Source organism: Carya illinoinensis, chromosome 6, assembly GCF_018687715.1.
Source record: "Carya illinoinensis cultivar Pawnee chromosome 6, C.illinoinensisPawnee_v1, whole genome shotgun sequence".
Taxonomy (NCBI): Eukaryota; Viridiplantae; Streptophyta; class Magnoliopsida; order Fagales; family Juglandaceae; genus Carya; species Carya illinoinensis.
The window spans coordinates 7754846-7769872 of NC_056757.1; the positions used below are offsets into that span (position 1 = coordinate 7754846).

Below are 15027 nucleotides of genomic sequence, written 5' to 3' on the forward strand. Positions count from 1 at the left end.
TTTACCGTTTAGATTTAGGTTTTTAATGGATTATTTGTTTGAATTAGGATAAACCGATTTATCCATAAATACTCACCATAGATTTGCTTTAATCCTTTGTAGGAATGTTTATTTAGGTTTCTATTTGATTTATTTTAGTAAAAAATCCATGGAATCGAAGGATTCCATGGATTTCAATGGCTGAGTTGACTCGGTCTGAAATCCCAAATCGATTCGAATACCGTTTGAACGCTATAAATAGCGTTCGAACTGTATTCACTAACTGTTTGAATGTTTATTTAAACGTTTAAACGTTCAACCTAAAACAATGCAACCGTTCGATCGTTCATGTAAATAGCGTTCAAACCCGTTTGAACGTTGTTTAAGACATTCAAACTTTATGGCCTAGTGGCAACCTGTTCGGCCGTTCATGTAAACGTTCGAACATTACAGTGACCGTTCGATCTCCATGTTGGGTGTTCGAACAGTAAACGTTATACATTCGAACATTGTTTTACACGTTCAAAATGTACAGTTTTACCATTCGAGCACTATTTTAGAAGTTCGAACGGTATAAAATATTTTAGTAATATTTATTAATTGTTTTTTTTCCATATTATAGTTCCAATCAATTTTACTTAAAAATAATTTCTATATTATAATACAATTAATGCCGTAATTTAAAAATATAAAATTTAATATTAATGTTTCTATTAATATTAAATAAAGTGATATTATTTATTAAAAGTTATTTTGTTCACAATATCTCATTTTATTAAATTGCTATTCGTTGATGTGTACTGTGAATAGTTATTTAATGTATTTTTATTGTTAATGTTGTGTATCTAATTTTTAATTGTAAATTTCAGGTTGATTATAATATTTTTCTAGGGCAGGACAATATAATCCTTGTGAGACTAGTAGTGGTCCAGTCAGGGAGAGGACTGTTTCACTGGAGTGACCAGTGAAGATTTTTGATTTCCAGAGTCTTGTCTGGGAGGGTCATTCACTGCCATCAGTCTTCAACGATCGTGGTTGGGGACCTATCCTAGATGCGCGGGAGGAAGCATAGGAGCCAGTCTCCTATATTGACATTGTTGCTGAGTTCTATAGAGAGCTCGGTATTGCCAGCCCAGATGACGAAGGGGCCTACAGGATCTCTGTCTGAGTAGTACCTGTTATTTTCACAGGATGGACTTGCTGAGCATCTCGGTATTCCTAGGCTGCCAGATACATATCCGAATGTGGTGCCTAGAGTCTGATCCTTCAGCTGAGGCGGAGATAGCTGAGGAGGAGGCATCAGTTTGTACTGATGAGGTCGATACTCTTGCTGATCATGAGGTGAGGAATTTGGTTGTTGGTCCAGATGCTCCACCGTATGACAGGATGAAGAGCATCAAACAGGCAGATTTATCTTCTTTTTTCAAGATTGACCCAGGGCAACACATGACAGAGGTTGGCATTGATCGGACAAAATTTATGATACGGGTTGCTCGTGGCGTTCCTATCGACTTGGTGGGGTATATATTCGATAGGATTCGATCAAAGTCTCGGTGCATTTCGATGGATATACTGCCATTCAGAATCCTGATCACCCGATTTCTGCCGTTTGTTGGTGTTGTGTCTGATATTGCCGAGTGTAAACGGGAGCCAATGGGACTGATAAACAACACCACCTTCTCATGCAGCATGGGAGTCTCGAGACTGCATCTTCGTGGACATGTTCCAGAACCGGTTGATCTTCAGAGACATGTAAAGCCTGGACTTATGGAGTATCAGCTGCTGAGACATCCACACAAGCCGAGGCATTAGTAAACAATGTTTGAGGAGATGGCCAAGATCGTGCTTGCAGCAATCAACAAACAGACATCAACGATGATCGATGCAGTGCGTATGGAGATCCATTCTGCTGTGTCTGTGCTTCATACACAGTTTGATGCCATGTCTGCAACTCAGGTCACTATCAGTACTCGACTGACACAAATAGAGGAACGTATAGCTACAGTCGAGGAAGTGTGCAAAGACTTGGGGTCTTAATTAGTACCTTCTATCTTTAATTTATTTATTTTTTGTTTTAAGCATGGACAATATTTTGTGTTTTGTAAATTCAGTATTTAACTATAAAATAGTATTATTTTATATTTTCTGAACTAATTATTAATTTATATTATTCCTATTATTTAATTAACCAATTTCTTATAATTACTAGTTAATATAAATATAATTCTACAAAAAAAAAAAACCTGGTCACCGTTCGACCCCTTCAAATCAGGTTTGAACCGTGCTGATGTATCATTCGAACGATTAAATTTTAATGTTCGAACAATGCATAAATTTTCCTATAAAAAAATTTACTTAACGCGCCAAAATTACGTTCGAACGGTATAATTTATACGTTCGAATGGTGAATCTTTAGTATTCGAACAGTTAACTTATTTAGGACAAAATATTTCATCCCTAACTAGAACGTTCAAACTCGTTCAAACGGTCTGGACATTCCTTCATTTTTTGGGAATTAAATTCATATTTCGTTCCAAAATCTAACTTTTTGGGACAATTTTCATTTTTTCCCAAACCAAAATCATCCCAAAATCTCTTTTTTGTCGTAGTGTCAAAAGCATCCAAGTATCTTCAAAACATAACAAGTCAGAAATGTGTTTCAAGTATTTAATAATTATGCTAACCATACACCGACAGGACACATGACGTTTAATAATTACTCATTATCTACAGGTGACTTAGATAAATGGGATATATGCAAATACGATGAAAATAGTGATTAACATTCATTTTCTTAAGAAGGATATAAAAACTAAATCTGGCCAAATAGAAATATCTAGTCAGAACCTTGAGTTTTGGACAAAAGTACCACTACAAAGAATATGCCCTGTTCCAGCTCTTGAATCCTTCGGAATTCACCCTATAAAACGCAGCATCTGGCCTATACCAACAATTCTGGGTTCGTTGCACCTTGGACGCCTTAGTTTCGTTGCAACTGCTGGAACTCAACTAATTTCCTCATTCGTTGGTTCAACAGATGTTTTCCATCGTTTTTTACTAATGGGAAAAATAGAGGAAAGCCGCTGCAACTGCCGTTAGGAGAACTGATTGTAATCGCTGCAGCTAATTGTTTGGGTCGATTTACAACATCGCAATCTTGCAAAGATGCCGCTGCAATTTATCAGGTGCATCCTCGACTGAATCCTTCTTCGTTGTAACTTCTAACGTTATGTCGGTAGCCCATCCACCACAAATACTAGTTAATTCATTGATGCTGTCTTTTCTCAACGAGGTAGAAAACTAACGGGTTTCTTCTGTGCCGCCGGCACAACAATAGTTGAACCGGCTTTGGAAAATCACTGCCATGCCTTCCTTCTCAACAGAAAGAGTTCTAACGCATCAGGGAACCATGATTTTGTTATCCTGTCTTTTTCCCAGCTAGCGTCCATATTTTGCTGCTGCATGTAGCGATAGTCCCAACGAAGATACATTGGAAGTTGCAAAATGTCCTACTTAATTACCTTTAATTCATCCCAGCTGTTGCATCAATTTATTTTACAAGATATTAAAGGCTTTTGCAGCAGAAATTATTTTTGTTACATCGATTTATTTTACAAGATATATGTGAATATATCTGAAATTGGGCATTTCCTGCCATTGATCTAATAAACCAGTTCACCACTATTTTGTGTTTGATTGCTATATTTTGTGTACTACATTTCTCCCCACAGACTATACAATATTACTGGTAACATGCATTTACACGTTTTATAGTACTGCTACTTCAATTAATAAGTAGATCATAATATTACAGTATATCATATTCATTGTCAATAGCTCATATTACAAGATAATATTAGTCATTAATTTGGTAACATTTTCAGTAGATCATATAAGTTTATCCAAATATTATCATAAATATACATAAAAAAAGATAGAGGAATATAAAATGTGTGTTCTTCATAGGATGGATAAAACTCACAGCTTAACTTATTTATCATTGCCAATAGGTCAGTAACTGTTTCTGGAAAAATTACATGGAAAATGAAGATCACAACAATGTTATATATTTTATATATCCATAAAATAAATTTTGGCAAAAGTTTTTTTCATTAATAAACAAGCAGATTCATAAATTCCTAGCTAATTTCATATATAGACTACCTAAACACCTCTGTTAATGCATTCACTATGTAATTGCTATGTGGGTCTCATCCTCATGCAATTTATAGACCAAAAACTAGAATTTCTAGAATGCAGTTGTCATATATGAAATCTGTAACATTGCATAACGATTGAGCAATTGAAGGTGCATAAGAACCATCTCAGAATAAAACTGTTGCAACCCAAACATCATATAGCCATACAAAATCACAGCTTCATTGATCATCAAGCTCTGAAACCAGTGACATTGTACAAACAAAAATTCCCTCTGTTTCCAGAACTTTTTTCTTGCTTCCTTACAATTGCCCAGCCCCTACTAACTAGTCCAATCCCCACAATTGCCACATGTATTTAAACTTTCAGTATCCATATATATACACTGGTGCATTCATGTAATTCACACATAGAAAGAGAGGAGAGACTGATTTCTTACACATTATATATCCCCTAACTGATATATTGTAATTGCATTGTACTCAATGAACCTATTGGTCCATGCCCTCTGAACTGTCATCACACATTGCAGCATAGCCCTACACATTTCTGGCTGGAGTGGGTGGAACTTCTTAATTAACATATATAGCCCTCCAACAAAAAAATGAAAGTGGCCGCCCATTAATATCAAAATGAAGTCACATTATGTCCAACCACCTGCATTCCAATAACCCTTTTACGTTCAATGGAGGTATACATTTCAATAAATATATAGTTAAGGTAAATTATTAATGAACCTACAAAAATCATCTATCGCTTTGTGGTTAACATGAATTATTTCATATTCAACAACTTGCCTAGTTGCAGTTGCTTCTGGTACTCACTATCCTGTGTGCAAACTATTGCCCTTATACGTCTCCCATTACGAACCCCTTATACTTGAAATAAATTCAGAATGTCGAATGTGTGCTAGATATCATATTTATATATGAAAGATCATACTTAGTGTAAGTTCCCTCTAGATCAAATCTTTGTATCATGATCAAATCTGACCAACACGTATCAACACAGTTTTTTGTCTAAATTGGCTTGTTACTTTGGTTGCTCGTGGTTTCACAATTTTGTTCTGGGGAAACCCTGAATATATTCCCAGTAATATGACTTCCTATCTAGATATATCAAAAATAAACCCCAACTAGCATTGGTTGTGATTCCAATATCTCACTAAGGCCAGCTATGATATAAATGTTGGAAACATGGTATCTATGGTGTATTTTGTGTTCCTCTTAACTTAACACCTTTTTGAATACACAATACTCATCCAGCAATTACGAATACTTGAGCACTTGCTTCCAATCTTAGGTCTTTATGATCTTTAGTACCCTTAAAATAATCCAGTTTTAAGGGTATCATATACATGCCATCCATTCAGTTTCAAGCTATAGGACATCAAAATCTATATAACACAATAGTTTAGGACCATTTTGATATCACTTTTGTTCAAGCATAATCCCATTACTACCTCCAACCTCTATCTCTAATCTGTGTAGCCCACCCCGTATATTCATAAGTAGTTAATTCAAATTTGTCCTAAATTCAAGTGCTGCCCCATATCTGTAGCTGATCAACATGCATCAGTCTGAACACTCTTGACTTTATTTCATATATTCATGCTAAGGATTGATAAACGGGAAAGGCATGGTTATGACCAATTTTGTCATCTTATATCTCCTTGGCATTTTCAAATTTTTCTTAAACTACAATGCAAAGCAAAATTCAGCACCAGTTTTTTCAAAATAAATAAATATGGACTGCACAGGCCAGTTTTGCACAGCCATTTCAAAAGCATGAATCAACAAATCAACTAATGGCTTATATCAGCTTCACTACAACACAGTCATCCCTTTGAAACATTAAATTTTGTAATTTTTCTAACCTTTTTGGGGAAATGTAACTGCTTACCAGACATCTCCACACATTTTCATTACAGTTGAACATTTTGATTTGGGATATTGCTTATGGATGTTGTCCCCCACATTGCTGTCTAGTTGCGACAGCCTAAAGGCAACCAATTCCCAACCACGGGTCTATGCAGTACCTGCATACCAACAATCCTGTCAATTATCTTCTTAATAATTGAGAGAGTGTGACCAAGTAAATTCACGAGTTGCTGTGAAAATTGTCATACTTACATATTGTATTTTTTCTAATTCTGCTTCAAATATGTAACCCCATTGAACTGCTCCCCTAATATGCTAACTTACTAGTTTAAAACAAGCTAGTCTGTTCATTAACTATCTAATACATTGCCAGGTAGAGAAATTGCTTCTCCCCCAACCATCCCATACCTGCCCTTTTGGCTTCCAAAAAAAAGGACCAGTTCGTACCCTATACAGAAGGCATATATAGACAGCAGATTGCTACATATATATATACATATGTATATATTTATATGTTTTCCCCCAGCCACCCTCTCCTTCTTTCCCAAAAAGCATGCAATAAGCATGCACCATATTAACCCACAAAAAAGGCACCCAAAATAAGTCAAAAAATATCTAAAAGGTTTTTGCATGCAATTCGGGGGTCACTGTCTCCCCCGAACTCCGTCCCCCTCGCGTGACTAAAATGAAGCCATGAAACTCCTCAAAAGAGCATTAGTTTCAATTTGATGCTCCACAACCACTCGCATTTCTTCCCTCACACGATCTAGTTAACTCTTGTAGTCCTCCGCATCTTTCTTATGTTTTTCCACTATCATTGCATACTCTTTAGCTTGTAACACGTCCTTTTCTCTTGTAGACTCTGGTATCACCATCTCTCTGAGGCCTTGTGCATATCCTGACCTATGCCCAAGTAACTCCCTAAAGACAGCCTTAGCTGCCTCTTCAGTGCAATTCTCAGGGGCTAAGTCATCCATCTTTCCAGCCATCTCCTTCTGCACATGAAGTAAAATCAGTTATTTTTTATTTCAGTTATGAAACAATGGTTTCCAAATTTCATCATTTTTTTTAACTATGCCAAATTGTTTATCTGGGCTGAAAGATTTGAGATGACTTACATAAATATCTTCACTGGCATCTATGACGAATCTATCATTCTTCTTGACCAACGGACTGCTTTGTAGAAGTCCACTAAGTTTGCTCCTTTAGATCGCTATTTGTTATTAAAATGACAATTTAGTTACATGGTTCAACAACCATAAATGAAAGTACTGACGATGTATAATCAACAACAAAATCTGCAGTGAATTCCCTAGCGTACAGCCACAGTTACAAAATCTCTAGTAGCCTAGGTAGGATGTGCTATGGATTTTTTTTAATTAACCCAACTTTGTGCTTTGTCTAGATTCAGCAGAGATGCAAAATATATAGCAATTTAATAATCTGGTGGCAAAGTCTAACAGTTTCATGTTTTTAACTATCACCCACAACCCTTTAAGTTAACAATTCTATGTGACCATAAGTGGTTGCATAGCTAATATAGACAGAAATATCACAATCTGGAAAATAGGCTTGTCTTCAAGACACAACACCCATCTTACAACAACACCTTGTGGACTTCTACACATTCCAACTTTCCGTGTCTTAACCCCTAACCTAATTTGTATATGGCCTCATATTTTTGCATGCAACCGTAAGACAGAAATATGCTACTCTCCACTTATATGTCTGTCTCTGCTTGATAAAAAATTCTTAAACAATGACCACATAATCCAGTTATATTTTAAAACAGAATTTTAATGCAAAAATATGTTGGGTGAGAGTTAATGCGATGACTTACAATTGCTACCTCCAATCACTGATCTTAACAGAACCGTCTGTGTGTTTATAAATAATCCAGTAGAAATTGTGATATAGAGCTTATTATTACCATAATCAGCTTGAAATGAATTGAAGCAAATTTGCCCATTGCCTATACCTTTTCCTCTAGGATCCTCACAAACGTTTTCTACCCTGCAGTGTGATTAATCTTCAGCTTCTTACGATTCTCCTTATTTATGTTTGAGATTTTCTGCCAAATTCAAATAAACAGGTTATTTTTCTGCCAGCTATATGCATTTTGGCAAGACTTGTTTATATTGTATATACCATATGGTAGCCCAAAATACCGAAGCTTTAACATACCTTGAAGTGGTCACTTCCCCATCGGCCACATAGCTTAACCCATACCAAGAGCGAGACCAAGCTTGTCCCACCGGCCAATGCCTCCTCATGACTCGCATATGCCAAATACTTCTTGTGAAGCTCATGGTGGAAGGCGTTAAATCTCTTACGCAGTTGCTTCCAAACTACCAACCGATGGTTCTTAAGTTCCCAATCTAATTCAAAGTCACCCTACACATAAAAAAAACTATGGTCATCAAACCCAATGTTAAGTGGCCTTCCTTACAATAGCATTACAGCTGTGTATATTGTCTTACCCTGACCCTGTTAATCAACTCATCCTTAACGGACTTGGGTACATCCGTCCATCTTGCGAAGCTCATGTCCGCATGATGTTTTAAAATCCACGTTACTCGTGTTGTAAAGAATGAGGCATTCTCATAGCAAGGTGTTATTTCCCCATCATTTATTCTCAAGGGTACTTTCTCATGCCTCCTCAATTTATCGAACTCAGTACACTTAGCGGGCCCACGTCCACGTTTCTGTTGACCAACGTTTGTTACGGGAACCGTTGCTTCGTCCTCTATGTCATTAACACCAGAAAATTATACAGCAATTATTTACTGAGAACAAACTAAAATTAGTAAAACATATCAATAAAGATGTATTGCAGGTCAAAGGAATATTCAGGTACATGAATAACACAACTAATGGCTTACCAATATTATCTCTAGTAGAAATGGCCCCCAGAATCAGATTGGTTCTGGGAGTATTTATTTGAACGATCGGTGGCTGTGTTGACTCATCATATCTCTCACCTTGACCCTCTCGCTGACCTCCATCGCCAAATATTGTCTCTATTAGTGTCTGCTGTCGGTATTGGATTGGCGTAGACATGATATCTTTCTATGGATGGTGGCTGTGTTGACTCATCATGCATTTCCCCATTAACCTCTCACATTAACCATCGCCAAATTGGGTCTCTATTAGTGTCCGCTGTTGGTATTGGATTGGTGTTCACATTATTTCTGAATACAGATGGTGGCTGTGTTGCCTCATCATAGCTCTCGCCTTGACCCTCTCGCTGATTCCATCGCCAAATATTGTCCCTATTGGTGTCCGCTGTTGGTATTGGATCGGCATTGACATCATTTCTTTCTACGGAGGGTGGTTGTGCTGACTCATCTAATCTCTCGTGTTGACCCTCTCGCTGACTCCAACTTGAAATATTGTCTCTATTTGTGTCCGTTGTTGGTATTGGATTAGCGTTGACAGTATTTCTTTCCATGGAGGGTGGCTGTGTTGACTCATCAGAGCTCTCGCCTTGAGTCTCTCGCTGACTCCATTGGCAAATAAGTGGAGGCCGTGGTCAGCCTCTTGAATAAGGTCCACATCATCTTTTGAAGTGTTGAACTCCTCTACCCCTTCCTCTCCCACTTTGTTCCATCTAGTTATCCAACTTTATCTTCATATTAGGTGACAACCAAATTAGAAAATTATCTACAGCCTAAAGGGCTGTATTACATTACCTCACTTTAGGTGACTGAGTCAGTTCATGTATCAAAATAGAAAGCAATAAATATAAATTAAAACTGTGCAAATTCTGTCAAACATTTTACAGAAAGTTTACTTTTCTGTAACATTACAGAGTACAAAAAAACTGCATGCAAGTCTATATTTATATATATTAAGTGGGAAGAAAAGCAAAGCCCAAAACTTGAATTTTGCAATATCTGTCTAAATTGGCTACTCATGTCATTTAGACAGCTCTACATAGGACATGATGTAAATTGTTCCATATAACAGTTCACCCCTTGAATATCATTCCACCTAGATGAGTAGCCAATGTCAAAAATCTTAATCAAAATCTATTTTATTGGGAGCAAAACACTGCCAATAAAACACCATGCAACCAATTTATCAACCTATGCAAATAATGGTAGAGCAATATCAACTAAAGCTTTAGATATTTCAGAAAATTGGAAACAAGTCCTAACCATTGTTTCCTTGTCTTAATATAATTACTTAAGACAACTCTTCAGACAAACCAACAGCCTTTAATGTTATACCATGTATTCCGTAATTTTCCAAATCAACCTATGCAGCAGAATAAGTGAGTATTATAAAAAAACCAATAGTCTTAACAACTTCCCTCTATATTAATTTACAACATGTTATTTTGCAGTTTGAAGTTAGGCATGCAATATTCTTAGTCCTACATCTGCACTTCCTCACTTACCATGCAGTTTAACAATCTCAACCTAACATACGGAAAGTAGTTTACCTCCTATTTTTTCTTGTACTGGACCAATGCTGCTGTTGGTAACACCCCACCTTATGAGGTTCGTAATCCAAGTGATAGAGAACTTTTGAACTATCTTCAATGACTGAATGGCTGGTTACTGGGCATGCAGCATGACCTGCCCAATATAGTAACCGTATCAATTCACCGAAGGATAAGGTTCAAGATATTTAATGTACCATAATTATCAGGATTTCAATTCACTAGTAAGCATACTTGACTATGAAACAGGTTGGTTAAGATATATGGAGTGCATTGCAGTCTCCAAAACCAAGCCTAACCAATTATTAAACAGGTTTGGTTAAGTCACACAATGCAGTAAATTTTTTTTTCCTTTTTTGGACTCTGTACTCAAGCATTTCACTCTCCATTTAATGGACAACTCTCTATTTCCTTATCCCACATAACTCATCAGAAAAAAATTTTCTGATGAGATATATTCTTCCCGAATACATCCCAGCTAATAGAAATCACTACAACCCTCTCAATCTCCAACTTCGTACCCATTAGAAAATCTCAGCATGAATCTCAAAAAATAAGAAAAAGAAGAAAGCCAACAGGAAACCAGTAAGAAAATTCTGAACAACAATAAAAAATGTTGTCCAGAAAATAAAAGGATAGAGACAAGTCTATAGAAGAACAAACCAACCTTTGAGTCTTCAAGAATAGCGTTAATGAATAAAGTTAGCAAGAAATACCTTCTGAACTTACCTTGAACTGTTTAACTTCAAAGCAGAAATCTGCGTCCTCTTACCAAGTGGTTGTTGGCAGTGTTGTTGCAAAAATTCACAACCTTTCTACTTTAACAGGGAAGACAAGAGCAGGTATTGAATTCAAGTGCAAAAACATAGTGGCAAGTTCTTCAGCTTCGTCTATATGTACTGAGCAACAACTGTGTACTTCATCAGCTGATATGCAACAGTTTAAATGTGATAACTTCCAAATTTACCCCTGTTATTCCAACTTTCAGTAAACATTCTCCTGCCCACTAAAATCCAGTGCCAAAACTTTCCCCCCACTCCACTGATAATGAACTGTACGTTTGCCATCTGGTTTTAATTAAGACTCACTAGTTATTTAAGTTACCAATTAACTTAAATAAGCTTTTAAGTAAATCTATCTTTTACTTAGAAACAGCTCTTGATCCTGCTCTATAGTGTATAAATTCAATCATGTATAATTTGCAATAGCATTAATTAATTCTTAGTGTTGATCAGAATACCTATTTACATCATGTAATACTGCCCACAATTGACACCATGATACTCATGCATATACATGATTCAATATTTTGTTGGTTGTGCAACAGGTCCTCTCCTCTCAAGGTTGAGGTTTTTCTCTCTAGCAGAGTTTTGTCTCTTAAGCTAGTTTTTGGCTGGTTTGAAGAGGAGAGATGGCAGAGGAAATAACAAAACAGTGGGAAGAACTGAGTCTCACGGAGAAGGAGAAGGGGGAGGTAGTACTGGTCCCTGATTCAACAGCAACAAAACAGCTACATAGTAACTACTGTCTGCTGGCTATGATCATAGCTGAAAGGCCGGTAAATAGAGAAGCCTTTAAGACAACTATGGCAAGAGTATGGAGATGCAAAAGCTGGATACAATTCACTGAAGTTGGAAGCAATAAATACTTAGTTGAGTTCCACTTAGAGCAGGATCTACAACAGGTTATACATGGTAGGCCTTGGTCCTTTGATAGGTGGCTGGTCTGCATTCACTTGTATGAAGGGGATAGATCAATCAATGAAGTTCCTTTCATCTTGGAAGAATTTTGGGTTCAAGCATATAACATGCCTTTGGCAAGTATGACTGAAGAGGTAGGCAAAAAGATTGGTGATACAATAGGGAAGACTCTCTCAGTACAAGTTGATGATAGGGGCATAGGATGGGGTAAGTTCCTGAGACTCAAGGTGGAGGTCGACATCTCAAAGGCTCTTCAAAGAGGTCTTTTCTTGTCTTTTGAAGGTAAGAGAACCTGGATCCCTTTTAAATATGAACGTTTGCCATCTTTTTGTTTCAAATGTGGGGTCTTAAAGCATGCACAAAGAGGCTGCCAAGTAATGAAAACAGTCAGCAGTAAGCTCCAGTATGGGCCTTGGCTTCGAGCACCAGCAACCAGAGAAGGAGACCTCTCAAGGAAAAGGTATGGCAACTCAAGTCCACCTAGAGAAACAGAGGAGCAACCATGGGGGAGGGAGAGAGAGGTCAGGGAAGACAGTCCAACCAAAAAGCATGACAATACTCCAGGGGGTCAGAATGCTAACCTGCAGGATGGGGACAGCACAGAAACAAAAGGGGCAACTGTGAAAGACCACCTTTTTGTTTATCAGAAGACAGGAAGCAGTCAGGTCCTTTTTAAGGAAACAAACGTGGAGCTAGTTGTGGGCAAGTCAGAACAGTTTTCAAAGGATGCAGGACCTTGTCTGATGCAAGGCCTTGAAGATGCTGCTTTGCCAATCAACAAGGCAGAAACCTCCAGCAAGGACAAGGCCCAACAACCTGTCTTGAACCTCAGTAGCAATGATCTGGTGGCCCAAGTATCCTCTATGGCCACCTTTGTCTCGGACCAAGTCCTAGCCCTGCAGAAATTCAAGAGTCAAGCCACATGGAAAAGGAAAGCAAGGAACAAAGGCAGTGCAGGCCCCTTAACAGAAGTGAACAAGGAAAACATACCAACTGGATCAAAGAGAGAGGCAGGCCTTATAACTAGATCAGCATCTGTTAAGGCCCTCAAGAAACCAAAGATGGAGAAGGAACATGCTATGGAAGCTAGCAAGAATGATATGGTGGTGGCTGGGATCCAGCCCCACCATTTAAGATGAGTTGCTTGAGCTGGAACTGCCGAGGGCTTGGGAACCCTCGGTCAGTTAATAACTTGTGCCACTTGGTGCAAACAAAGTTCCCATCCTTTGTTTTCTTAATGGAAACAAAGAGTAAAAAAGAAAAAATGGAATCAATTAGGCGCTTGATAAAGTATGAGCATAGTTTTGTGGTCAATCCCATAGGGACCAAGGGAGGTCTAGCTTTCTTTTGGAAAGAAGAAGTGGAAGCAGAAGTAATCTCCTCAACAATCTCACACATCTCTCTGGCAATAAAAGATAGGGAAGCAGGAGTCACATGGTTCCTAACGGGTGTCTATGGCAACCCAATTACAGAAAAAAGACATGAGAGTTGGCAATTACTGCAAGCACTGCAACCAGTAGCAGGAGAGGGATGGCTGTGTGTAGGTGACTTCAACGAAATTTTGAGCAATAAGGAGAAGAGGGGAGGCCCTTTGAGACCTCTCAAACAAATGGAGATGTTTAGGGACACAATCACCAAATGTGGCCTTATAGATATGGGTTTTATAGGGAACAAATATACCTGGACCAATGGCAGGCAAGGGGCAGCCTTTACAAAAGAGAGGTTGGATAGGGCTCTTGGAAATGGAGTCTGGTTAGACCTGTACACAGACCCAAGTGTTCACACCCTCCCCTTTCTTACTTCAGATCATAGCCCCATCTTGATCACCATGGAACAGCACCAACACTTTGGAAATAGACACACAAAGCCTTTCAGGTTTGAAGCCTCCTGGACATTGAATCAAGACTGTTTTACAAAGGTGGAAGAAGCATGGAAGTCACCCAGACTGACCAACAACAGTATGAAAAGTATCACAGAAGGTCTGAAAAACTGTCAGCAGAGGCTTACACAATGGAGCAAGAAGACCTTTGGCACATCCAAGAAAGAGACTCAGGCTCAACTAGAACTACTCTCTAAACTACAGGAGGATAATACAGGAAACTTAATTGAGGAAATCAAGCAAGTCCAGAGGGCAGTTGATAACAAGCTAGAGGCTGCAAACATCAAGTGGAAACAAAGGGCAAAGATAAGGTGGCTGAAAGAGGGGGACAGAAACACTAAGTTCTTCCACAAGGCAGCTTCCCAAAGAAGGTCAACAAATAGGATAAAGATTTTGTTAGACAACAATGACAATGTGGTGCACTCGAGAGAAGGTATTAGGGACCTTTTCCAAGGCTATTTCACTAATCTTTTCACCACCTCTAGTCCTAGTCACCAAACAGAATGCCTGGCCTCTTTAGAAGCCCGAGTGACTACCTCCCAAAATGAGTTCCTTACTAGACCTTATTGCATTCAAGAAGTGGAAGAAGCAATGTTCCAAATGAATGGTCTAAGCTCCCCAGGACCAGATGGATTCCCAGCCATTTTCTATCAAAAACACTGGTCAATAGTGGGTCCTCAAGTCTGTGATACAGTTCTGAAAGTGCTCAACTCGAGGGGCAAAATGGAAAGCATCAACAGCACTTTCATTGCACTCATTCCCAAGAAGAAAAAGCCTACTAGAGTGACAGAATTCAGGCCTATTTCCCTCTGTAATGTGCTCTACAAACTCATCTCAAAAATTATTGCAAATAGGCTTAAAAGAATTCTCCCTAACCTCATATCTGAATCTCAATCAGCTTTTGTCCCAAATAGGCTTATATCAGATAACATTATTGTAGCTTTTGAGTCTTTGCATACCATGAAATGTAAAATGACAGGGAAA

The 15027-nt window shown here is 38.1% G+C and overlaps 1 protein-coding gene across 2 annotated transcripts; it reads right to left on the minus strand.

Moving 5' to 3' along the window:
- Positions 1–4304: 4304 nt before the first annotated feature.
- Positions 4305–11752, minus strand: LOC122313105. 2 transcript variants are annotated; one of them, XR_006243290.1, is made up of 8 exons: positions 10465–11752; positions 8900–9645; positions 8498–8763; positions 8202–8411; positions 7996–8088; positions 7136–7230; positions 6040–7012; positions 4305–4794 (listed from the first exon to the last, which is right to left on the minus strand). XR_006243290.1 is itself a non-coding variant. In XM_043127837.1 (6 exons), exons 2-5 carry the CDS (start codon positions 9075–9077, stop codon positions 8026–8028), a joined length of 717 nt encoding a protein of 238 aa, XP_042983771.1. In that variant the 5' UTR covers positions 9078–9645; positions 10465–11752; the 3' UTR covers positions 7179–7230; positions 7996–8025. The 2 variants fall into 2 exon arrangements, 1 of the variants encoding a protein (XP_042983771.1); XM_043127837.1 differs by lacking the exons at positions 4305–4794; positions 6040–7012 and having other exon boundaries at positions 7179–7230.
- Positions 11753–15027: the final 3275 nt, after the last annotated feature.